Source organism: Perissodus microlepis, chromosome 16 (assembly GCF_051167445.1).
Source record: "Perissodus microlepis isolate ML-2025 ecotype Zambia chromosome 16, ASM5116744v1, whole genome shotgun sequence".
Lineage (NCBI taxonomy): Eukaryota > Metazoa > Chordata > Actinopteri > Cichliformes > Cichlidae > Perissodus > Perissodus microlepis.
Genome location: NC_140476.1, coordinates 2,028,588 through 2,055,410, shown reverse-complemented (window position 1 = coordinate 2,055,410; position 26,823 = coordinate 2,028,588). Strand labels below are relative to the sequence as shown.

Genomic DNA, 26,823 nt, shown 5'->3' with positions numbered 1-26,823 from the left:
ACTAGCTCCGAGGTCACAACAAAGAACAGAGACATGCTACCCATTGAATAGGGATTACCAAAGTTTTTTTTCTTTAAAAAATGTCATATTTACCATTGTGTCCTTATTAGTGGGTAAAGCAGTGCATAGATGAGTTGTCAAGTCTATAGGACATGATGTACAAATGAGAGACTGCTGCCGGACCAGAATGAAGACGCAGCAGAAGTGGACACCAGGAAGGCCTAGAGAGATTTTAAATACCAGGGCAGGGCTCTAGCCAGGTGTTCTGCATTTTTAACCATCTCCTGAATCTCCACCCAGGAAACTCCTGCAACACAAAAACACATGTGCACATTGCAAACCTGCACAAAGGCCTGGGGCTGCAACAAACTAAGTTATTTAAAAGAAAACTCAGCAGATTTTCTTTTCCCTGGCTCTGATCTTCACAAAAATCACTGGAAAAAAAATAGTTTGAAATGATTTATGACCTACACCAGCGCCAGCCATTACCAGAGGCTTCTGTTGTCTGCTTGTCTAGCTGTACATCTGTATGTGTCATTCTTGTGAATGCAGTATCTTAGGAATGCCTTGAAAGAATTTCTTTAATGCTCCCACAAGTTTTAACTTTTACATACTAGACTCTTAGAAATGCTGCTCTGTAACTTAACAAGGTTTTCCACATTGTGGCTGAGTTGCTTCCACTTTGATAAAAGTGGCTTTGATAAAACCACTTACAGTTGAACGTGGAAGTAGGGAAGAAATTTTACGAATGTGTAATCGGAGACCGACCGATTACAATAGCACGGATTGACTGAGATCTTCAGAATGACCCATTTTTTCACAAATAACTACATGTTTGATTTTTTCTGTCCTGTCTCTCTTCCCTAATTCGCAATCAGTCGACGCAGATGGCCCCGCCCCTCCCTGTGCCTGGTTCTGCTGGAGGTTTTTTCCTGTTAAATGGGAGTTTTTCCTTCCCACTGTCGCCAAAGTGCTTGCTCATAGGGGGTAATTTGATTGTTGGAGTTTTCTCTGTAGTATTGTAGGGTCTTGACCTTACAGTATAAAGAAAGATCTGATCATCAGGGGGATTATCGACTTTTCATGGAGCTGAAACTGAAGAAATAAAAATCCCTGACGCCTAACATACTGTACCACTGAGTAAGCAAAGAATTCATCATCTTCAGCATGGTTCATGAAATAATAAACATTACATGTTTCTTTTCCCAAAATCCACTGTTTTCAGGTTCTTTATTATTCATCACATTAAAGCTTCTTTCATTATTATGGTCTGTCTTTATTGTCTTACAAATATTAAGTTATCCACAAAAATAAAATAACTTAGATAATAACCATATTAAAACATACAAATACACACATACATACATTTATGACATGAAAAAATGCATATTGCTGATATCTTCCCAGAGTTTTCCTGGACACAGTTAAGTATGTGCAAACTACTTATCAGAATCAAAATAAACTGTTACACTGGAAATATAATCCCAGATTTTTCTCTCTGCTTTCAACACAGAAATATATTTACTCAAAATAAATTACACTGTCTGATAAGGAGCCTTACTCATACAGGTTTCATGAAACCAAATATGATCTTATAAATGTGTATAGGCAGAAATCCATATCAATGTTCGTTTTTTCTTATATATAGTTAGAAGTTGACATCAGAATATCCCTGTAGTACACATCAAAGAAGTGTGAAGTAGGTGAGTGTAGATATATTACACAAAGCTTACAGTGTTGCACACATTACATTGCATCACAAAACAGGAAACATTTGATTGATGACAGTTTTGGATGTTTATAGTGTGAGGAACTGGAGCGTGTTTGTGCGCACTCAGTTTCCTGAGGCACTTTAAAAATTATTGATGGCATTCGGTGCAGCATTATTCATTTTTATTTACAGTGCTGTTCAGATCATGTTGACGATGAAAACCGTTCTCGGTCCTCTTACATTACGTACCACACACAACACGGACCACACATTTTGGATGACATAAATCTGGAGCTGTGCGACATTTTCAAGGATTTCTGAATACACGGGTACACGTTTGTGCCTCAAACGGTTTTCGAAAAGGGACTATGAAATGAATCTTATAGTGTATAGACACGGTTCTTGGTCTGTCTGAAGCTTATTAGTGGAAACATTTACAGTATCTAGACAGCCACCATGAGAGAAAAGGAAGTGGTTTTTTTTGATATTTGGAGTCAGCGCCAGCAATCTGGGTTTCAGATCACACTTTTGATCTTTAGACTTCAGCCACTCAAATTCATTGTTGCTGTTTCTAAAGAGGTCATTGTCGTGTTCTGCTCATGAAGGCAGCATTGCAATCAAATCAGTTCTACCTCTTTTTTTTAACATTTTTAACATTATTATTAGTGTTGGCAGGGGTAGTAACACTGACTTTCAGTTGAGCCAGACAATCATTCAATGTATTCCATGTGCAACATGATAGCTGCTATAAATAAATATGGAAAATTCTGAACTGTCCTTAAACAAGGTATAAAATCCTTCAGTGCCCCAGATACGTAAGTGCTTTGTCAAACTGTGTGCACTATGAGTCCTGACGTTTTGCCTCTACATGTAGCAGATAGGAGACAAGGTAAATAATAACCATGGCTGGATTTATGCTATGCTATAAGTGATGGTACTTGCAATTGAGGATCGAGGGACAACTTTTTGGTGTACGATCTGTTTCAGAAATATACTTGAGTTTAAGTTTTGTGCAGATCTTATGTTCCCCCTGCAAACTTTCTCTCTACTACTTACTTTAAACTTCCTCTTTGCTCACTTGACTCTCATGCAGCTCTGTGCCAGTCACAATATATTGAATTTATTTCAGATTTGTATCTTTAAATTACTATGTTCCTCGACCTCGTGATGAAGGCAGTATACATCCAAGGTCTTTGAGTTGTGGCACCTTTTCACATATGCTGCATGTGCACATTCTTTACCAACATACACTTCTATCTTTCTGCTGGCTCAACTGCTTCCCACTCTGTTCTTGCACATCTTCTCTGCAAAGAAAAACTGCAGTCCACCGCAAAAAAGAACGGGGCACACAACTTATGGTCATGTCCCCATTTCAAAGTAATATTCTGGCTTAAAAAATGTCTCTTTCTCTCTGTTTTGTTTGTTTAGCCTTTTGGTGTGTGTTTCTTCATTTACAGACGCTGACCCACTCTGTTATCCGGCACTCTTCACAGACCACGTAGCAGCACCAGTGAAACTTGCAGTTGCAGCGTTCGCTTCGCGTCTGCTGCAGAATGTTGTGGCCCCTACCGCAGCACAGACTCTCACAGTTGTCCATGCCCGGGCTGGTCTTGTTGCAGATCCGGCCCTGTGTGCCCGCTGAATCCGAGCCCAGGTCTCGCTCGCAAAAATCTGGTGACTTTTCAAAGTAGACTAGTTCGTTGATGCTGGGTCGCCGCCGATGGTGATGGTGATTGTGCTGATGATGGTGATGATGGTTGTTGTGATGGGAGTGGTCCAGCTGTCCAGTGTTCCGGTTGTGAGCCTTGATAAGCGTGGCAATGTGGAAGCGTTCTTTGAGGATTGAACCCACCACCCGGAACTCTGGAGTGACCTGCCAGCAGGTTTTCAGCTGGCAGCTCCCTGAGGTCCCATGGCACTTGCATTTCCTTCTCATGTGGTCGAGCACCACCTGGGAAAAACGCATAGAAAAGGAGAGAGAGTAGGATGGAGTGAGGAAGGAAGCAGAGGCGAGGAAAAGAGCAGAGAGAAGAAAAAAAAGAAGATTAACACCTGCCTCGATTACTGGTTTTGTTTTAAGGTTAACATATACAGATAAAGGGTGTTGCTGTACTGACTTTATTTCACCATGCAAGCCACTGTCCTAGCATGTAATGAAATGCTTGAAGAAACATTGGCTCCATACTGAAGAATCCAGGTGGTCTGACTCTCAGTATGTTGTTAAATATGCTGCTATCAAATAACACACATGGATGCAGGTATCACCCAAACAGATAGCGCTGTCATTATTCATCTTTTGGCATCAGGTAGAGACTCTGAGCATAACCCACATGTAGCTGCACATTAGGCATCAGAGCATAACACTATTTACATATTTTCACTTTAATAGTTTAAGCTGTCCAATGGAACTGCACGGACATCAGCAGCTAGATCTGCTCATTGAGCTACTTACTGCAGGCCCTGATACAGTATACGCAAACACTGCACTACTACACTGCACACAATTTAATTCTTACATTAAGCCTCAAAGAATGTTTATGGAGTCTACAATCCAAATCTGCACACATAAACAAACAAAATATCCCGTTATAGCGAACGGTGCAGGATCTGCGTACACATATATCACTCATGACAAACCCTCGGTGCATCTCAGTGTGTGAGTGTGTGTGTGCACGTGAATGTTTATCAGTCATCACCAGCCCTAAACTTTAAGATCCAATTACCAACAGGAACACCAGGCCACCCAGAGTACTGACAGATGATACTGCTGCCACCCCTATCAACACACTGGCGCAGGCTGGACACTCGCACAATTAAAGACATGCTACACATGTGCTAGCAATAAGGGTGATTATTCTCTCATACACATGAAAAAACAAGAACTTCACCCACACTTGTTCACTTTAGCTGGAATCAGACAAAAATCAATACATGGCTTCAGAAAAGGTGTTTGTGGGCATTTGTCTATATTCAAATTTTTATGTATGTGGTAAAAAGCCTGAGCTGTTCCTCTGCTTTTGTATTGTTAAGCTCTGTTTTTTTGTGTTTGTAAATTTTATGGTAAAACCATCTACCATCTAATCTTTTAAAGAGGAAAAATAGAAAGTACAGAAATAACATGAGAGATAAACCTTTATTGAGCTTTTAAGTCTTAAAATCTTGTTACCTACCAAAATTGGGCCAATTAGGATGGAAGCCAAAAATCAAATACCCAGTCGTCTCTGTTTTATGCAGCGGTAGCAGGACCAATTTGTAAATGTCGTAATGTTTTGAAGGTTTTTGTGTGTGTGTGCAGCACACTGTTTCATGCTGTGCTTTGTGGGTTTCCGACTTGAGCTAACATTGCCAAGTAAAGGCGTGAGTCATCTGTTCATGACAAACATGTGAAATGCACATGAAAAGAAAACCCTCGCGTTTGCCACTGAGGCAAAGTTCAAAGGTGACCGGTAATATTAAAAACATGAAAAGAAAAACAGAGTAACGGCACAAACACATCAGCTCTGGCCAATGGGATGTGATGCATCCGTTTAAAGCTGCAAATTCCTACACATAGTGTTTGAAAATACATGTTTATGTTTGGAGATATGTTTTTCTCATCACTCAAGCTTGCCAGTAATGAGCCTTTTAAGTGGAGAAAATTAAACGTTGGAGGCACCGATACTACACTTTAAAGCCATTTAGATGCTATATTATAACAATCGTGCAAAAGAATGCAAAATATTTTAACCTTGCCCGGCACTGTATGTTCATAATGTGCTACAATAACAGAAAGTGACTTAGAAGTGTGCTTTTTGGATAAACATGGTTACACTGTCATTGGGAGTGTTGAAAGGAAAGTTTCAAGACGCTGTGATCAGTGGCGAGGAGATGCTGTACTAGACGCTGTACGGCTTTATGGTAAACAACACTGTAATTGCTCAAGCGGCACTTGCACTGAGTTCACATTGTAACTTCTGGCTCAGTTTTTACATGAGGCCAGAGGCAACCCCAGAATCACAAACGTGCTGGCCTTAAACACACAGCAAAGTCTGTAATCATGAAACGCTCCAACCCACTTAAACCTTAAAGAGACAAACTGACCTAGGAGTCATAATTGCATCCACATTGCTACTGTTTGATGGTATATTCACAGCAGGACGGAGCTTTCAAAGAACAGTAAAACAACAAAACAACCAGCTTAAAGAGAAAGTTTCTTTCTCAATATGAGATATTGTTGCCGGAGAAGAACAGCAGCATCCCTAAAAACATCTTTCAAGTTTATCAGAGTGGAGAAATTCACATAAAAGAAAATATTTTCTTGAGATGCTCAGTGCATATGGAGATAAGCGTGCTGTGCATAATCAGTCAGTTGCACAGCACGACTGGCTTCCATATCTAAATTTCAAAGTGCAACAAAGCAAATCCACACAGAGACCTGCAGAAGTGAAATCAGCACAGCACGCTCCCCCTCAGGAAAAGGCTGATGATATGAACGCTCAAAGAGTCAGAAGAGTAAGGAACTCTGCAAAAATGGGCCACAGATTTCTAGGCTTCTGTGAATGAATTCTGATGCATCACTAAAGACAGCATCAACGTTTGCTTTTCACATCCATGAGCAGCATGCATTCGACCCATCGCTGCACAGTCACAATCATACCCTAACTTTTAGAACTACAGGGCATCTTGCAAAGGTTTCGTATCAGCCATGTGCCCGTGATTTCCTCGATGGCACCTGTTGCCAAACTTTCATTTTGAGCTCAACAGTCGCCGGGTCACAGTCATGGTTGAGATGACTGTTAAACATAAATAAAACACAACTGAACAGATATGTGAACACCGAGGCTGGCACATGGACAGTTCCTGTAACGACAACACTGTGAGCATCTCTAAGACAACATTTTGAACCTTGCTCTCACGCTGGTTAAAAGGCAAGTAGGTGTTTCAAGTCTTCCACTCGCTTTTTTCAAACTACAAATACTCTGATCGATAACTCAGACCGATGCAGCAATATTAACTTTGCAGTTTTTGTTTTGCTTTTGGTTTCTGATATAAAGTGAGAAAGCAGCAAAACAGATTTGCAAGACATTTCGATACTTGGTGTCCAAATTTTTGCTGCATTTCTGCTGCATCTTGCAACATTTGGCTAGATTCACAGGGAAGCGTCTTTCTTTCCATTTAAATTTTAACACATCTGTCAAAGCAGTATCAAAGGAATAATGTCTGAGTTCTTGTTCAGGGTGTATTTATTCTTTAAACACGAGGCATGGTGCACACCCTGTCGTCTGACTGGGTAAAGTTTGAAAAAAACCTCAACAAAAGAAAATAACTGCTGGTGAAAAGTGATTGATGTGTGTGGGAGATGTAAGATATTCTTCTGACGTGCAGATGAAAGGCACGTACGAGGTAACATGAAATCAGTGTGACGCTGGTTCATCTGATCATCAGAGGAGCACTGGTAAAGGACATTTTATGCAAGTAGAAATAAAGACGAGGGCACCCGAGTGAGTTATTTTACCCAGATGAATGACATTACCTTTAATAATACGACATCTTTTTCACATCTATTAATTGCTGTGGCTTCACTGAGCGCTAGCTCCTCTTTTTCATGAAGGATGAAATGACAGATGACAAACAGAAAAAAAGTCAACAACATTCACTTGTTGACTTCATCTATTTATAGAAGAAGCTGGTCTAAAATGAGGTTTTGTGTTGGTAACCGTTCTAACATAATGAGCTCCCCCTGTCCCTCTTCATTTATCAACATATTAAGTGTACTTTTCCAGATCTAGATGGCTCCAAGAATGAGGCTGTTTTGATTAATGACCAGATGAAAGGTTGTTATTTTTTCCTTTTGGTTTCTTACAGTTGCTCCTACTCATCTGTCCCTTGGGGCAATTACACTGTGCAACAAAGGAGACACAGACAAGTAACACAGAAAAATGTAAGAATATATATCAGTGTATTTAATTAGATGATGGCCGCTACATTTTCATTTGAAAAGGCCAAACTTTTGTTGACACCACTCTGGCAGTCTGATAGTTTGGAAACAATGATGCACACACTTGTGTTCACTGCCTGAGTCGGTCTTACCGGTTACGTTTGTCCTTCCCTGGTTTGTCACGCTAATCACTTAACTCTTCTCTGAAAGAAAACAAAGTTACCGGCATTGGCTAACAGCTGTTTATTTAACATGAATACCAAATATGTTGCTGGCCTTGTTGCTCCTGCACACAGCTCTACACTACCTGTGCAGGAAACATGCACAGCAGACATAAATGGTCATGTGCAGTAATATTGTGTTTTCACTGTGTACCGAGATTACATTTGAAATGTTGATTAAATTATTTTTTTTTAATGTGTCATTTTAGATGTAAAAACAGGAAAGAAATCTGATCTTTGATCCTGAAAATGAACCCCGAGGGCATTTAGGGCCTGTGGAGGAAGGAATGTGAGGTAAATTCAGAGGTGAAGGGTGGGGAGAGGAAAAGAGGCTGACAGGAGAAGATGAGCCAAAGGATTAGATACATTGTTTGATACACAAAGGCTGTTTGAGAGAGAAGTGTGCGTGGGTGTTATCACAAATCGCCTGCCTATCAGCCGTATAGATTAGATTGTGGTCAGCAGTATCAAACCTGTCAGCAGGGAGTATCTTGGCAACGAGAGATGGACATACACACAGCTTGAGTAACACTTACTTCTGTTAGTGTGCTCAGGTACTGCAGCCAGAGTTTGGGAAGAATAAAAAAGGACAATGTGTTAAACAAATAAAACAGCTGCCGGCTTTTAGAGAAAACAAGAAATCTTAATTTGCGGCTCACTGCATTCTTGGGTCTTAAACCCTTGTAACGCATTTGATGAAGAATAGTTATCTGCATTAAACATTATCCTTTCAAAGCACTGGAGTAAGAATTTATTAATAAATGCCATTTTATGACTAATGCTTTGGTTTACCCAGCACATACACAACAGACTTCTTCAAAGTGGACCACAGTTAGGGACAAACATCTGGCAAGTTTTAATTGGCTAGAGAGACAGGCATCTATAAAACAACCCCAGACAGAGATCAAATACAGCATGTTGGTGGCAGACCAGGACTGTAGGCTACATAATACAGTAGACTGGGGGAAAGTACAAGCAGACTACTGTGCAACGAGCACGGGTGGATGAAGTAAAGTAGAGATCAAAGAGCGCCTGAGTATGGGTCAGAGTGCATTAATTAATAGAACGAGTATTTTAGGCACTTTATGCGTTTAACTGGAAAACAAAAAAAGGGCACTAACAGGCAGTGATGGCTGCCATTCATATACATGAATATGGTGTGGGAGTGGGGGGGAGATGGGCGTTTCTCTTCTAGCTATCACAGGGAGATGGTAGAGTCCACTGTGGACAACTTACCAGTCTGTTACTATTAATATTATTAGTATTATTACACATTTGCTTATTTAATGACTCGTGTTGTGTTACAAAAAAAAAAAGAAGTACATCATGTGTCAAGTGAATTTTTACCTGTGTGCTTAACAAACCTCTGTATGTAATTGGAGGGTCTTTGGTTTTTTTCATAGAACACACAAAGTTAATGAGGCACTTTTCCATTTCTTGCGTGCACTTGCCCTTGGCAGCTCTCTCATAACACACACTGTGATCCAGGATCGCAGTATGCTAAAGGTGAAAGTATTACCACACTCCTTTTAGCCTAATGTTACAGCAGGATTGTCATCCTTAGTCAATACTGACTCATCTGTAATAAAACAATTGGTGAATAGCTCAGGGAAAGTCCTGCAGCTCGACACAAAGTAACATTGTCTTAGTTTGTCTGTGAGTATAAGTTCCGTCTTCCGTCTTGATTATTTCTTCTTTTTTTATCAGTCTTCATCTACTTTAAAAAACAATTTCTGCAATATTCTAATAACACAACACAAAAATGATATTCCCTGTTTCGTTGGGTGCTTTGAATTTAATCAGTGGCCGATCCTCGTGTCATCACCACCGACTGTATTTGGGAAAATCCTAATCTAACGTCTGCGTGTCCCACCGTCGACCCAGTTAAGTGGATAAACAGCAGACTAGTCTGCATGCTGCCTTGTGTTTGTCAGTTCAAAGAAAACCTACTAAAGGACTTTTAAAGCCAAGCAGCAAGCCGGAGCGATATCAAAGCACACAAACAAATCCCACAGCAACACATTAAACCCAGACATCACTTTAAACAAATCAAACGCCTCGCTTCAAAAGAACAGTTAAGCGTATGCAGACAAACACACACGCAACCATGCAGACGCAGTGACATGCTTTTCCTGAGCAAACGCGCTCCATATCTGCGCTCCACAGACCGCGTGTGAATTTGCAGCTGTATGTACAGCGTTTACTCTCTGTTAGCTGCAGACGCTGTCCACAGCTACTTATTTAGAGACTCTAATAAAATGTTATTACCAGCATAAGCACTTCCACCTGTTGAACTATGAAGCGTTTGCCTCCTTGTGCACTTTTGTGTGTATCTGTGTGCATGCATGCTTATGCATACATGCCACAGAGTGTGTGTTAGGTCAGACTGTACTGTCAGGACTCAGGAATGCCCCGCCTTCCTCTGATGATATGGCGTCTGAGGATTGCAGGGCTAATCTTTCTATTTTTGATCACACACACACACACACACGCACGCATACACGCACCAGTTTCGTGTGGTTTCAGAGTCCATTAACACAACTGGCTTCCAAAGAACAGATCATCATCGCTCCAGGGTTATATTAGCCGTGAAGAGATGTAAGAGTCCCACTTTAGCTGGTTGAGATGATTCTCCAAGGGTTGCTGCTCAGATTCATAATGACTTAATTATGACTTTGATAAATCTTACAGGAGCTTCGGTGCCCTGCTGAAGGAGCGTCATGCCTTGAAATTCCCAAAGTAAGTCTTCAATTGCCCGGAAACATCAACACTACAGAATAATACTGAATACTGGCTTATTGAATCTAATTACATGCAGTTTTCTTTGCCAGAGTGTTACTTAACAATACAATGCACTTCTCTGTGTCCTCCTACTCTTGGGCTAACAGTGTGGGTAGATGCCAAAATTCCCCATCTCTTCAGTATATTGCACCATCTTTGCTAAGCCATTTCCAATTTTTGAGCAATCCCATTAGATCTGAAGGATTTGACTTAAGTCCCTCTTACAAACACACCTATTTATCCCGTCATAACCTGATATGCTCGCAAATACGGGTGATGAAGGGTACCTGCAATTTTATTCTTACTTCAAAGCCAAAACTGCAGTGTTGCACCCCGTCACGTAGCGCTGCACTTGCTGCAAGCTCACCTGCGTCCATGAAATACCAGAGACACAAGTGCTATCATGAACACAACTTTATTATGATTTAGTCATGGCAAGCGTTCAAATGTTTACCAATGTTTAAGTGCGAGTTGCCAGTTGCACATGCTCGAAAAGGGGTTGAAGAGGAGTTGAAACGTATAGTTTACTCCCGGCAAAGCAACACACCATCTCGTCTTACTCCCCTGAAGTCAGGCCCTGATGGTAAATTGTAATTATGAAGAAGATGTTTGCCAGTAACTCAGCAGACTGTTACATAGCCAGCATTGTCACCACCTGCCTAATGAACAGGCAGGATTCAACAGCACCTTGAAATGGCTCTAAGCTCTGCAACACGAACACAAGAACGTGTGCCAAGCATTTGTTTTGAGGTGTGCTGTTTAAATGATTGATAAGAACGCTGTGAGTCTGCCAAGAAATTTACTTTGGGATGATGAGTTTCCATGTCATAAACTCTTAAAACATGTCGCCGGCCTTTTAAAAGCGCTCTTATAACGGCTGAACGGGAGTTTGTTTGTTTAACTGGAGAAAGCCAGAGGAACAAACAAAGGGAGGGACTGTGCTTGACGGGCTGGAGAGGCTGGTTCTGTAATAATTGATATATAGTATTTATTTATTTAAATCTCTTATTTGAATTAAATTGAAGCTTGTGCGCATACGTAAAGTGTACAGTGATATTTCTGCAGCAAGGCCTGTTGCAAAGAGGTTGGAGGAGGCAGCGCAGGAGAGGGGGAAGAGGGGAGGGAAGGAAGGGCGAATCTCTTTCTACTTTCCGCCCTGGTGTTTGAAGTCTAAAATCTTTTGCAGGGTTTTAAACATCTGTTTCCAAACTGCCAGCAGCCACTAATTAGGGCTAAAAACAAGACGGGACGTCGTGAGAACCTTGGGGTGGGCATGAGGCGACATGCACACCCCGCTAAAAACCACCGCATTCCTCTGCTAACAGACTGCTGCTCTGAAAGAGGGGAGTCGGGCAGGGGGTGGAAGGAGGTGAAGTGGTGATGGCGGGTAGGTGGGAGCAAGAGACACGCAGAGAAGGGTGGCCATTATTTTGATGAGGCCCCACCTGTCAGTACTTTCTGTTTGATTCTAGGAGCTGTGTGTGTGTGTGTGTGTTGTGAGGGTTTTATTGCACCTATCAGTATTTCACAGTACCACCTCTGTGATGACTCATAAATTTGTCCTCTGTTACTCCCTGTCTTTTTTCCTAACCTTACCCTCTGCTCCACCTCCTCTCTTGGTTTCCCTTTCTCTCTGATCTTTGCCTTTTTTCCAGCACAGGTCTCATACTCACTTAAGCAGTTATTGCAACCCAACAAGTTGGTGAGACCCTTTGAGAAGCCCCTGTAGTTGGGGTGGGTTTGATATTTGAAGACTAGTTTTAAGAATATTTACCATAAAAGTATCCACTGAGCAAGTTTTGCAATCTCAAAATCCTCCCACTCCAGTCCAACTAATAGTTTTTGTTTTCAGTTTTGGGTAACCAGATGTACCAGATTAGCCAACAGTAAAAGATTTTTACTCTACCGAAGGTCATGTGACAAAAAGGAAACCAATAAACAGAATTTCAAAATACCCTCCTTTAAACACTAAACTGTAAAGGAAATTAAAGTGTATGTTGCCAGATATAGGTTGTTTTTCTTTGAGCTGTTGTTGCTGTTCTCACCTGCAAGATGAAAGTGTGGCTGATAAACTTGTTTTTAATCTTTTTGTTTGTTTCTTTAAAAATAAAACGGAATCAAAAAGTTCGACCACGACTTTCAGTGAGTTTCAAGTGATTTTCGCCTGTCGTTGTCACTCATTTGCCAACTGACATCTCTGGTAATGAGATCTTTTTCCCGTCCACAGTGTAATTAAGGTTATGCCAAATGTATAATAAAGAAGCGCTGTATATAAGGCTAATGAAGTCATTGGTATCTGTGTCAGTCATCACGTCAGTCAAAGGAGATTAGCTAGAGTCAACAGTTGGTGACAATGATATCCGATATATCGTCAGGTGTCATTGTAAAAAAATGATAAAGTTGATTCGCACCAACAAACAAAGGAAAAAGGAAATAACGTGTAATCACTTCAATATCTTTTACTAAAAAAATATTTATTTTTCAAAACAGTTACACAATGGCTTAATGTTTTCACTTGTCCTACCTGAAATTAAATCTTTATTATTGAAACGGTTATCTATTATTATGTTTCCTAGCAACAAATGTTGGGAACAAGTTATGCAAAGCTAGCAAATGGAAAATGCATGTATGGGACGTTCGCTAGTTACTGAATTATCTCTGCTACTTAGCTAACAGCCTGTGTAACAAATATATTGTATATTTGTCAAACTTTCATGTTTTAGATTTTAAAAAATCCTAATATTAGTCACAGATCATCCAAATAAATACAAAATGCACTTTTTAAATGATGATTTCCTTTATTAATGCAAAAGTAATAAAGTAAATAAAAGTAATGCACCGCTTGTTAAATCATGAATTAACTGTGATTAACCACATTTTTAGAAAGCTAAGTTCAATTTAAGTGCCACACCCAGACCCGATTACTGCCAGACCTGCTGAATCAAGAAATCATTTAAACCACTAGAACCTGTCTGACAAAGTAAAGTAGGCTCAAAGTCACAGAGCCATTTGTAAAGCTTTGGGACTGCAGTGAACCACGGTGAGAGCATTCATCCACACATGGAGAAAACTTGGAAGAGTGGTAAACCTTCACAGGAGTGACCGGCCTGCCAAATATACTCCAAGAGCACAGCGACGACTCATCCAGTGCATCACAAAGAGCCCAGAACAACATCTAAAAAACTGCAGGCCTCACTTGGCTCAGTTAAGGTCAAAGGTCACAATTAAACAATAAGAAAGGCATCCATGGGAGAGTTTCAGATGTTTAAATCAAACATCAGAAAAGTGATTTAAGTGATTGTTGCTGCTGCCAGATGAGCTGGTCTAAAGATTTCAGAATCCGGTCTACTGGGATTTTCCCACAAAACCATAACAACGAGTTACAGAGAATGTCTCAAAAAGACTAAGTATTCAGTGAGGAGCAGTTTTCTGTGTCACAATGCCTTGTTGATGCCAGCGGTCAGAGACAAATGCCCAGTCTGCTTTGAGCTGATAGCAGATAAATAACTGCTTGCTACAATTAAGAAGAGCAGCAGAAGTCCACACGGATGCTACTCATGTCAGCTAAGAACAGGCTACAATTTGCACGGCCTCACCAAAAATGATACTAGAAGGCGAGAAAAACATTAACTACTCTGAGAGCCTTGATTTTTGCTGTGAGATTTACATGGTAGGGTCAAAATCTGGTGTAAAAAACATGATCCATCTCACACTGTATCAACAGTTCAGGCTGCTGGTGATGGTGTGATCACATGGCGCGTAACTTCTTGTCACGCTTTGGGCGCCTTCCTGCCACATGAGCATAGTTTAAATTCCAAACCTACCTGAGTGTTGTTGCTGACCACGCCCATCCCAGTATGACCACGGTGCACCCATCTTCTGATGGCTACTTCAAGCCAGAAAACGCAACACGTCACAAAGATTCAATCGTATCAAACTGCTTCACTGTACTCAAAGTCACCAGATCCCAGTCCAACAGAGCACATTTAGGATAGAAGAGTCCCATCATGGATGTGCAGCACAAAAATCTGACGCTGTCTTCTTAATATCAACGAAAATCTCGGGGGAAGGTTTCCAGCACCTTGTTCCATCTGTGCCTCGAAGAATTCAGGCAGATCTGAAGGCAAAAGAGGGCCTGACTCAGCACTAACACGTTGCCAGTCAGTTTACTGTATGTGCTATAAATGCAACTTTTTAAAGCCCATTAGTTTGCTCTCGTTAGCACATAGAAGAACTCCAAACCACAGCTCACAGGAACAGATTTCCCTGACTGAATAAATGAATACACAGCAAATGATTGACAGAAAAGAAAGACAACCTGGAACGTGCTGCAATAACACGGCGCATGATTCAGTTTTCTACCTCAAAATAATTAAAAGCAACATGCACACAATGAATCCAACTACAAACGAAAAATGAATCACTGTTTCATTACTCATTTCACTTCAGCCCCCGCTTCTGTTTACTCACATTTCCACCGTACTGACTGGAGGTTATGTCACCTTATCACTCTTTCTACTACAGGGAGGCCAGCTGCTGTTGAGTTCGGCTTACGCACTCCACATTTGTGTTTTGTCTGCATAATCAAGGAAACCAGAAGTAAACTGATGAAAAGATACAGGCCCAAATTACTCTGGAGGAAATGGGGAACAATGAGCAATTTACGCCCGCTTCTCGTCTCTGCTGCCCTCGCAGTACTGGACGTTGCCGCTGCTTATCACGGTCATTTACATCTTTCTATTCCATCGTTTGAAACATATCAAAATTTTCAAAGTTTTGAAAATACAGATGCTTTTCATTTAGTGTATCGTGCTGTGTCCTAAATACCCCAAATACCCCAAACCCTGTACTGTAAACCACACAATCAGTGACGTGCTGTGTTTTGGATGATTGCTGCTTTGGATGACATCCTGACTGATCTGACGCTAATTAAAATGACCAGCAGGATATGAGGCCCATTTTAACAAAGCAGTTCATCTGGGCTGACAACTCGACCGGCGAAGACGACCGGCTTGATGGTGAAGTTGTTTTTGAGACAATTCTTCAGTCAAGTTGTCCTACTGAACCGTTTAGACACTGTGTTTCAAGTAATGTGCTAATAATTAGGACAAATATGTCAAAACCATTCAAGCTCGTGCTGCTTTTACCCTTAATAACAAAATATCACAGTTATTTTCATCACTTTCACAACACGCCATAAATGTAAGTTTCAGTTAAGCTTACACTAAACCTTACAAATGTGTGTTAAGCATAAAGTAGAAATCATAAAGTGCGCTTCAAAAGTTGCTTCTGAATTCTAACATCAAACATCAAACACTGAGAGTCACTTTTTGTTAGACAAGCTTAGTGTGGGACAAAGCCAATAAAGTTTAAAAGTATTTGTCTTGATGCACACTCAGTTATCCAGATAAGTAAATCCCAAAAGGTTGATTCTGTTCATCTGGATGTTTTCGGTGGGAGAAACGATTCGTCGCTCATCCAAGTGACCATAAAAGGTCAGTTAGTCCCATAACATGACTATTGAGACCACTGTCATTCCCAACGCGTAACATACCGAGGGTTTGTCATGTCCTGAGGCATCCCATAGGAACACGAAAGGTAACCTTCCGCGTCCCTATGATACGATTATGAATGGAATCCAATAGAATGACGCTCCCGGCGGTAACACACGTTCCAGCCGTGTATTCCAACCCTAACCATGACCTTATCCCTAACCCTAACCACTAGGGGTGGCCATGATGGCACCGGTTCTGACAAAAACGGTAGTAACCAGACCGAAAAGCAGCGCACATTTCGGTGCTTTATTTCGGTGCTTTTTTCCCTGAGCTGTGATACACTTTAGATTCTAGCCAATCATTTTACGTTTCCGAGGATAGTAGGCGGGTCCAGGTACGTCCGTTCTTTTAGAGCAGAGCTACAGATTAAAAATGCCCAAGGCGAAGTGGTCAAAAGTCTGGCTGTACTTCACAGCAAAAGATGCAAACTCAGCAGCCTGCAACAAGTGCTTTAACCTGAGACTGTGCAAAGGAGGTAACACCTCGAATCTGATGATGGCGACGCATAGCGTTTTTTTTAAAAGCCGAGAAATGCACCGTATTTGATAGCTTGGTGTGAGACCTCACACCGAGCACATCTACTGCGGGTGTGGTGCCTGTTATCGGACCCGGAGTTAGCAACATCCCCCAAAAACCCGAAGAGGAGAGTCCTGGCCCCTAGCCCTGCCGGTGTAGCAGAAATGATGACGGATGATGATGCAGCAGCAGCCGTTCTTCTCTGCGTGAGTAGCTTAATGTTGTTCGTGTGTAATTTACGTTGAGTAGGCTAACCACGTTATTACATTAATGCATGTAAGGTGAACTAACAAACATCATCATAGCTACATGCGGCTGTCTTCTTGTTTGATGGCAGATGCTCCCTTCATCCTGGCCAAAAAGGCTAAAATGACCAAAGAAAAAGTGGAAAACAGCTGAACATGAGAGGTTTTTGAACAAAGTTTGTGTTTTTTCCATTGATTAAGCACTGCTTCCAGCCAAGAGTGATACCATATATGCCCCATAGCTGCAGAAAAGGCTAACATTGTTATCTTTTTACAAAAAAACAGCTGAACATAAGAGGTTTTTGGACCAATTTTGTGTTCTCCATTCTTTAAGCACCGGTTTGAGCACCGTTTAAGCACCGGCACCGTTTCAAAAGTACCGGTTTGGCACCGGTATCGGATAAAACCTAAACGATACCCATCCCTACTAACCACAATCTTAATCGTATTAGCTACTGTTTTCCAAAGTGATTAATGATGAGAAAGTAAAACAAATGTACATGTGTAGATTCATTCCAAACGGTTCTCATGTTTCCGAAAGCGTAACATCCCGACAATTTGCCACATGGCGTCGTATGTTAGGTTTTGGGATGAGAACATGTTGGACTATTTGCATATTAATAACTGACCTCACAGCTCATTGTTCCTTCAGTGGTGCTGGTTTCAGTCATTGTGCAAATTTCCTGTTTATAAGATTGAAACCTGCAGTCAGCTGAGACTGAAGAAGTCACCTGATGATGATGAAACTTTTCTCCCACTGAAAACGTCCCGATGAACAGAATCAACCTTCTGAGATTTAAAAGTAGTTTTTATGAGATTCTACTGGTTCTACTGCTTAGTTGAGCATCATCCATGCTTTTGAGTTGACGTCGCCTGTGACCATACAATCTAATATAACTATGTTAAAGCTTGAGGACAGGGGCTTCAAAATAACTGTTTACTTTTACTCTTATCCCTTATTTTACCAGTTCTCTAAATCTTTAGACGTTATTGAGGAAGGACTCAATTGCAACGACCACATGAACCTAAACTTCACATAATGCAGTATGAAACACTTCTGAAACACGACCCCTGACCCTCTAAAACGTTCATAACAGCTGAAAACACTGTAATTTTTGATAAACTGATACAGGACAGAAGCGGATGTGTAGTATCTACGATCGGCCCTTTGAGCTTTTTTTTTTTTTTTTCATTTGTTCTGTCGTAAATTGTGTGTCTGATATTAAAATATTTTAATGTAGTACAACAAAATAGCAGCAGTTATGCAAACGTGGGGAAAAAGACCCACAAACACACACTTTTCACTCACCTGTCTCCCAACTTTATTATTATGCAGCCTCATACGAGCGTGGATGTCTTTGTAGGTCTCACGGGCATCCAGGAAATCCCGTGAGAACTTCTCTCCGAATTCCACGTCAGGGCTGCAGCCGCCCCACTCCCACGAGTCTTGGGGCCCTGGCAGGTCAGCCGGGAAGTGCTCCATAACACCGTGCACCATACCCTTCCCTCGTTGGATGGCCTCAACTTGCAAGCGGTGGAGTTTGATACGGAAAGCCTCCTCGTCCCCTCGTCGCTTCTCGTCACAGCCACATGCTTTCAGTTTGCCCATGGAGCAGGCGTTGGCCACCGCATGCACCACTCCCGCTGCTGCAATGGCATACGCAAAGGCACTCTCTCGAAAACCTGCAGGTAGAGGGGCAGCATAGTCATGTTGTTTTAAGCTAATGTGAAAGTAAAAGGTAATAAGAAGTGTCAGAACCAGGAAACACTTTGGAAGTGGAAAGATGTTTTCATTTAAAATGCCAGATGGACTGTATGCTCTCAAATGGTGCTCAGTGTTTTACTGCTGTGTGTGAAGTAACATAAGAACCATCAGTTCTTACAAAGATTAACCGGAGGACCATGTCAGTGGCTATAGAGGCAAGTGTTTCCCTTTGAGACAGAGTTGACAAACTTTGAGAATTTCTAATAACTCTTAAGCAGAATACATCATCATATATGTGAAACCAAAGTGAAATGAGAAAACTGCTGGCTAAAAGAGCGATAGAGAAGTGAAATGTGTAGTGACTGATCATTTATATGACTAAGATACCAATTCAAAGCTTTACTTGTTGTACATTTTTGATTTTTATAAATACCACACAGTTGTATTTCAGTTACAGTGTTACACGACATTTACATGCTCAAAGTTTCCTCATTTCGAGAGTGAGAGCACATTTACATTTTGCTTTCTTTATTTTATGCATCATAAATAACACGCAGAACTTTTTCTTTTCACATGCACACGCGCACAGGCCAAGACTCAGAGCAGAGGAAACATCTGGGACAATAACAATTCAGTGTTCCAAACTTCGTAGGCTCCACCACTCCCATCAGAGGACCCACGGGGTACTCGCACACTGTGACTCCTTCCTGTGACAACCTCCACGACCACACACACACGTACTCCATCCGTGGATCTTTCACCCAGCTGTAGCTAAAATCTTGCTTTTGTTAAGGATAGCTTGACGCCATGGATTAGCTCCACAGAAGATTACAGATCTTTTACCTCCAGGTCCGTGAGGTCATTCCAACAACTTCTCTTACCTACAAACTCGAGGCGACTGGGCCTTTACGGTTACTGTCCCTGGGCTCTGGAATAATCTGCCTTCCACATAAGAACCTGTTCAGCAACTGATCATTTTTCCAAAGACATATTTTCATTTGCTTTTAGGCAACTCTGAGGTCCCTCATGGTTTGGTCAAGCTCCCTGTCAGTGCTTCATACTGCTCCCTTATTGGATTATTTTTAGCCATTGTTCTTAACCATGGTTAGACTACTTTTTCAGTTATTGTCTTTATTATGCTTTGTAACCGGGTTCTTTTTAAAATGTGCAATATAAGTAAAATTGACTTGACTTATTAACTGTTAACCCGGCTGTTACTAGTCTTTGACTTTGGGCTGATTGCTGGCTGTACTTTGATCTTTGCTTTTGTCGTTTCCTCTATTTGGATGACAACTCGCCACCAAATGAGCTGTACATGTGTTTAACTTAGAGAGGCTCATTATGCCGTACCGCAGCTTTCACCTTGTAATCATTTTAAATTGACTCAAAAGGAACTAATCCATGTAAAGGAGGCAGATGAATGACTGTGTGCGTGTAATATCCACGCATGACATGTGACTCCTTTTGCTTTTAGAGTTAAATGCATCCCTTTTTTTCTTCATGACGTAACTTGCATGCAGCACATGTAAGAGTGTATGTGACGACGACTGACCTGTAAATCATAAGACTGCTGTTATAGCAGCCTCTCCTTACACTTACACACACACATGCACTGGACGTACGCTAAAAAAAAAGAGAAAGAAATCCATATCTAATTGTGGAATCCGTGAATACCGAAGGATAAAGTGTGACAGAATCATTTGCACTCCTGCCCTCTATAGTGTTTATTGTTAGATCTCAGCTTACTGCCTGTCAAGGTACCCTCAGGTTGTATAAAAGCAGCTCCACCGGCTACGGTTATAATGGAAACTTGTAAAGAAAACATGAAAAGAAACCACTTAGGGGTTTATAGCACTGAGCTCGAAGGGGAAATGATTCAGGCTGCTTGTTGGAGTCAAATAAAAAAAGCTTTTAACTGGATCTGCCCCTTTAAGCAGGGTTTGAAGTTACTTCCTTATTAATAAATTTGAAAATAAAACCCTGATTAATTTGTTTTAGTGAGATATGGTGTAAGAGTTTACACTTTTGTTGCTGTATGCATAGAAATATTTGCCTTTGCACAATAAATGCTGTTCTCATGATAGTCAGAGGGAGTCCAGTAACAATGTTTCTAAAACTTAAAAGGACGTTTTCAGGATATTGTCATATTCTGAATGATGACTGTGCTTCCAACTACAGTAGATGTTCACATGGCTCTTCTAACTGAAATAACGTCTCCACCGGTGGTAACATCCTCCACAATAGCTCAGTGAGCTGAGGCTGGCTGAGAAGCTAATAGTCATCATCCTTACAAGCTGCCAACTGGAGGCAGTAAAAACAAGCTATAAACACCTTGTGAGCAAACTGCTGATATTGGGCAATCCTCATTTTTCACATGGCCGATATCCTTTAATCTCTGTTTTCACTCTGCTTTGACTCATAAGAGGAAATGCATGCGATCTACTGATATCATACAGTAATACATAATAGCTTCCTTAATATTTAACATGTAAATAGGAGCAATTATACTTTTGAATACACCCCAGAAATAAATGCACACACTCCAAAATTGTACTGTCTATAAATAATTTGACTCACTGACTCACAATCAGAGCCCCCAACCTTCCTCCACCCCCACCCAACCACCTTGACCCACACTGAGCAGGAGAGGAGCGCAGCATGGCACTTAAGCACATCCTCATACTTAGAAAGCCCGTTTTAGCTCTTGACCTGCTCCGAGCTGGGCACTGCAACGCGAGCACCCGGAAGACCGGGAACAAATCAATCTAACAAATAATTCACCGGCTGTGGCACGCCCGGCTGAACTGATGGCAGAGGAAGTGGCAAAATGAATTAAAGATTCAAAGGAAACTGTCACTTTGTGTTACAGAAACCGACTAAACAGGTTTGTGCTTTTGCCTCGGAGAGTTGGGAAAGTGCTGAGAGCAAATTCACAAGCACTTGCACTGGCAAGGGAAGAAAAAGCATTAGGAGTAGCCCAGCCAGGGAACACAGAGACATGGCGACAGAGAAGGAGATGGCAAAAGAAATGCAGAAAGACACAGAAAGAGAGGGAACAATTCTCCTATTTCTGTCCATCTCCGTCCTGCTGGGCCCTCCCTGTAGCCTAGTTTTTAATGCGGGCTAAATGGGAATGAACATAGACCCGTAAAAGTTATCGAGAAACCATCAGCAGAGAGGATTCGAGCACCATCCGATGCAGTGACACCAGAATAAATATTAAAATGTAGAGCACCTGATAATCTATTCAAAAACCTGTTTAGAACGTCACATGTAGGATTTGAGAAAGCCCTGCAAACGTAGCCGAGTAAGCGAGTTTTCCAGTTGCAAGTACTTTCTTCAATTCTGAGCTTTTAACACCACAGATAAACTTGTTGCTGCAGTACATGCTGTGGGAAGAAAATACCAGTTTGGTACACACGAGCCTCGTGTGAGAGCGTATTTGAGTTTTTTCAGGAGGAGCTGCACTGAATACATGCACTCACCTCCACAATTCTGTATAATCCACCTCTGAAAACGTCCCTTATTCAAAGCATTCATGCTTACAGTAACTGCACGCAATGATGGCTGCAGTGTGTCAACTTGTATCCATTTTTTAGCTTGCGTGGAGAGGATCGTATCAACATGTAACAGATGAATCACACGATTTAAAGAGGTTGTTTATGTCAGTGGTTTGGAGTTTCTGCACCCGAGGCAAACCAGGGATGCCAGACAACGAGCAACTGCCTCTGCTAATAATGACAAACAGCTTTTCAATGAGTCAGTTAGGAGTGAAAGTAAGACCAGAGGTAAGAAAGTATTTACTGTAGCTAAAATTATTATATATTTTGTGTTATTTCATGGCAGTGATAGGATATAGTCCTCGGTGAGGGTTACAAACCATGGTTTTTCTTGCAGAGATGGTAGGAATTTTTTTATGATAGGTAAGGTCATCATTAGTGTCTTAGAGAAACGCTCTTTGGGAAATTTTAAAAAAGCCAGTTTTTCATGCTTGTCTTGAAAGACTTTCACTAAAAACTCACAAAGCTAAGCCAAAGCAATACACGTGAGCATCTCAACCAATTTTCTGCATCTCCTAAGATGAAAGTAAAATCGAAAGCCAGCTAAACTCAAGACTCAAACTACCAACCGCACTGTGTGTTGCATCTATCCAGGTGCTCAGGCTACTAAGAAATTGATGCCTTTTCCAGTCAATAACCTGCGATGACACCATCTGAAGGCTTCCCAACTCTAAAGCTCCTCTTTCACCCTTTGTGGCTGACTTGCAAAGCTCCAAGCCCTACAAAGCATCAAGGAAAAATGATATGCATGAGGCTTAGTAATCTGAAGGTGACTAACTGCTTTTGAAGTTGCCTGCTCTTTTGAATGGGTTATTGAGAAGCTTCAGCGAGGTGGTTAGAAAGCAGATACCAGTCTGCTAGGAACGAGAGATAACTAGAGATAACCTGTTCATTTGGAGGACTTGTTTCCGAGTTAACATTGATGAATTATAACTACGTGGAAAATAATCTCTTTTTATAATCTTGTTTGAGGAAATATATTAACTTTTGTTTGGGAGCTTTTGTATCTCTGTGGCAGCTAATCTTTCTAAACCCATCCTTTCAAGGTACTTCATTGAAGTGCAGTTGAGGAGGAAACCACAGTCTGACTCAAGAGCAAACTTATACCTGGTAACCTGTGGTGACATTTCACCTTCATAGTTCACTAAAAGAAGCTTTTAAACTCATTCACCCGCTTTAGACAATACTGTGTGGTAAATTTTGTGTAATTCATATATTGGGACTTTTAAAAGTTTTTTTTTTTAAGTAGAAAAATTGGGTTAAAACTGACCTCTTTTGAAGACTATGCTGTCGTAGGGTATTTTGTTTCTAGTCTCCAGGCTGGAGCAGTTCCAGCGGTGCCCTCTGAACTGGTGCTGGCACTCATGGATGGCAATCTGGATTCCCTGGATTGCTGAAGCCGTCACGTCTGGGTTACGCATGCACACCTCCAGCTGGCGCCTTGTCAAACCTGGCAGTGTCAGACACACCGTGTTGGCATTCAGGATTGGGTCGATGTTGGGGAGCTTCAGGCCCAAGATTTCATTGGAGTCTACCCTGCACGGAGCAAGTATAGATCAGGTTACTGACAAGATAAATGTGCAAGTCAAATCTTCTGTCTTTTCTGTGTACTGATGTTAGTCTCCGAAGGTTCGTTATAGTGGGACTCATAAGTTTTCTTTTAATGTTCCTCTGGTGTCACCTCGACACCCACTTTCCATTGCACCCTGCCATGACTTGTTGGTCCCTGGTTTAACCGATTCCTGTAAAACCCCCAAAATACACAAATGTGTGTGCTATGTGGTAGCGCTGATAAAAACATCTCCAGATGCTGGTGGTTTCGGAGGGGAACTGTACTCTTTAATCTGTTAGTATGTTTTACTTTTCGGATTGATTCACTTTATGATTGTGCATCTGTTTTGCCATTGGTTTAAATAAAAGTAATATTTAAAAAAAATGATTAAGCCTTTAAAGTCTTTAAAAATATGCATACTTAACTCAGGATGTTTTTATTGCAGCACAATGAATTAAGGCAAAAAAACAAAACAAAAAAAAACTACCTGCCACATAAAATAACCAGAGGAAATACTTTAGCACATAAATTGTTATTAGCAGTAAGGTGTGTCTCTGCACTCAACTGTCTCAGCTTCTGTTTCAGGTTAATCGTGTGAACAGCAATAATTCAGCTGACAGCCTCTAAAGCGCGTTTGTGCTCCACAGACGAACAGTAACAGCAGCAATAAGAAAAACACACGATGACTGAAAGCTGTCCTGCTTTTCTTTTCATTATCTTTACAGGCAAAACACAGGTTTGTGTGTGCCGCACATGCAGCCAGCCAACAAACGGATACAGCCACGCGCACTCTCAGATGCACACGCAAATACAGGTGTGGGGAAGAGAAAGCATTTACACACACACTCCGCTTATAGTCTCGTAAACACGTGGGACCTGCGAGAGTGTCTTCTGCAAAACTTCTCCACGAAGCAAAGAGAAGAAAAAGTCGTCAGTGTTGGAACACACACACACACACACACACACACACACACACACACACACACGCACACACACACGCACACACACACGCACGCACACACACACACACACACAGTGTGCCGCTTATCTAAGCAAAGTAGCTTTGGAGCGATTAAAAAAACAATCAATCAATCAATAAAACAACTTGCCACTGCATGTTATTCATTTGCATGTTACACTTTCAGTGTGGGATTGCTTTTTGTGGCTTTGCAATTCCAGTTTGACTTCTGTTGGTACCTGTTGTGTTTCCGGCTCTGAGAGTAAAGAGCAGCACAAGTTCAAAAGCTGCCTTTCCAAATTTTACAGCTGGAACCAGCATGTGGGCAAAAGTGTTCAAGATAATAAAGAATAAAAAGAAATAAAAAAGAAAGCACACAACTGTTTACACTTCATTATATTTATATTTTAGGCGCAGACAACCCTGAAAACTGTCAGTGAAACATTTAGCTGAATGAATGAAATACAAATTTTACGTCGATAAATAAATCTGACATCTCACAACATCCTGTTAACAGACTTTTAAGTTCAAATAAGGAGGCTCAATGAAATATGTTCTTTAATTGCTCTAAAACAGCAGCTTGACTTAAAGTTTTAGTAGAATTACTGCATTCCGTATTAATTTCACCCACCTTTTATCCAAGAGACAGATAGCCACCAGGACGCATGTCATTCTCAGGACCGAGTTTTCCATGTTTGTGTCTTGCAATAAAAAATGTTCACAAAAAGTTGTCAAAATTAAGAGTTTGGTTTAAACAAATTCCAGTATTTCGCCACAAAGTTTAAAAACGGGGTAAAAGGCTCCGGCTGAAGAATTGAACTCTGGACTTGACAGCTCCGACTAACCGGAATCCAGATGCGCCAGCCAGCGGCGGGAGACTCATTCAAGAAAAGTTTCATCAGCCTCCCAACTTAATGAATGAAGCGGGGGGTTGTTACAAGTCTGAGGAAAAGTCCGTGTTTAGCCTCTCAAACGCATCCGTTCTCATGCTGGTATCTCCGCCGACAAGGCTCTGGTGTAACATCCGAGACAGACGACTGAACCTATATAGGCGCTCCAAATGAAGTCTGCTGGAGTAGCGCACAGATAGTCCTCTAAACTGCTGCACTTAGCGCTTCGCCAGCCCACTTTTTTTTGCGTCACTCAGGGAGTAGGAGAGCGCCGAGGGAGGTCAAGTGCCTCGTTAAAACAGGATAGAGATCCTTCTAGATAAGAAAACCGAAACACTTAGCCCGCGCCCTCTGAGGAGCGGTGCTGAGGATGAGGATGGGGGATGAAGAGGAAAGTCGCGCAAAACCGAAACTTTCTTTTGCGTTTGATTTAGTGGATTGCTTAGATGACTGTGAAAGACGATGATGAATATGATTAAGAAGTGGACAAAGAGGAAAAAAGAATGTTAAAGCTGGAGGTGTTTATGAGCTCTAAGGGAATATCCAAACCTCGTGAATTATTTTTATTTTTATTTATTTAAAAAAAAACATTATTTATAATGAGATTTATAATCAGTCCCTTAACTTACCACTGACCCATTATTTCAAAAAATCAGTCCATGACTCATTTCAGACTCGTGGTTGAAGGGCTGCTCCACTGAGTCCACGTCCGTGAAATTACGCAGACATATCGAGAAAACAGTCCAACATTAAGGCAATAGTACCTGAGATATATTTCCATGTATAAGCCCTGTGGGTAAAGCCCCACAAAGCCTACTGCACTTCCTATAATGCAACCAGCAGCATAATTGTTTCTAGCTATAAACTGAATGCACTTTGCTCCATATACAGGATGGAGGTGGCCTTCAGATCGAAAAGATTGAAGCAACGCGCCTTAAATCTGCATTTTTCTGTTGACCAACAGGGGGCACCTCTTCTAGTTGCAAAAGGAAGTCGGATTTCTTAAAAGCCTATGGAAAAACCACCCAGCTGTTCCCCTGACGTGTGGAACAGCTGGTGTAACAGTTACCTGATAGATTTTAGGGTCTGGTGATGGTGATAGTCAGTGTCACTGTTTAGAACGGGTAGAATCTCGAGGTCAGTTCTTCAAACTCAGAAACCAGTAAAGTCACAACCACTCCTGCTGACGTCATCAGGGCGGACAGTTTTCTC

At 41.3% G+C, this 26,823-nt stretch overlaps 1 protein-coding gene across 1 annotated transcript; it reads right to left on the bottom strand.

Annotated features, from left to right (window-relative positions):
* Positions 1–225: 225 nt before the first annotated feature.
* Positions 226–25,858, bottom strand: wnt10a (wingless-type MMTV integration site family, member 10a). Its single transcript, XM_084908171.1, has 4 exons — positions 25,353–25,858; positions 23,482–23,747; positions 18,256–18,629; positions 226–3,662 (listed from the first exon to the last, which is right to left on the bottom strand). Exons 1-4 carry the CDS (start codon positions 25,412–25,414, stop codon positions 3,159–3,161), a joined length of 1,206 nt encoding a protein of 401 aa, XP_084764297.1. The 5' UTR covers positions 25,415–25,858; the 3' UTR covers positions 226–3,158.
* Between the last annotated feature and the right edge of the window lie 965 nt (positions 25,859–26,823).

Bases quoted from the DNA above. Each gene is read 5' to 3' on its own strand.
- wnt10a (XM_084908171.1), bottom strand. From the start codon at position 25,414: ATGGAAAACTCGGTCCTGAGAATGACATGCGTCCTGGTGGCTATCTGT. The intron at 23,748-25,352 runs GTGGGTGAAATT...TGCTCCGTGCAG, and splicing joins ATCTGTCTCTTGGATAAAAG to GGTAGACTCCAATGAAATCT. The intron at 3,663-18,255 runs GTGAGTGAAAAG...CGTTTTTCCCAG, and splicing joins ATAATAAAGTTGGGAGACAG to GTGGTGCTCGACCACATGAG.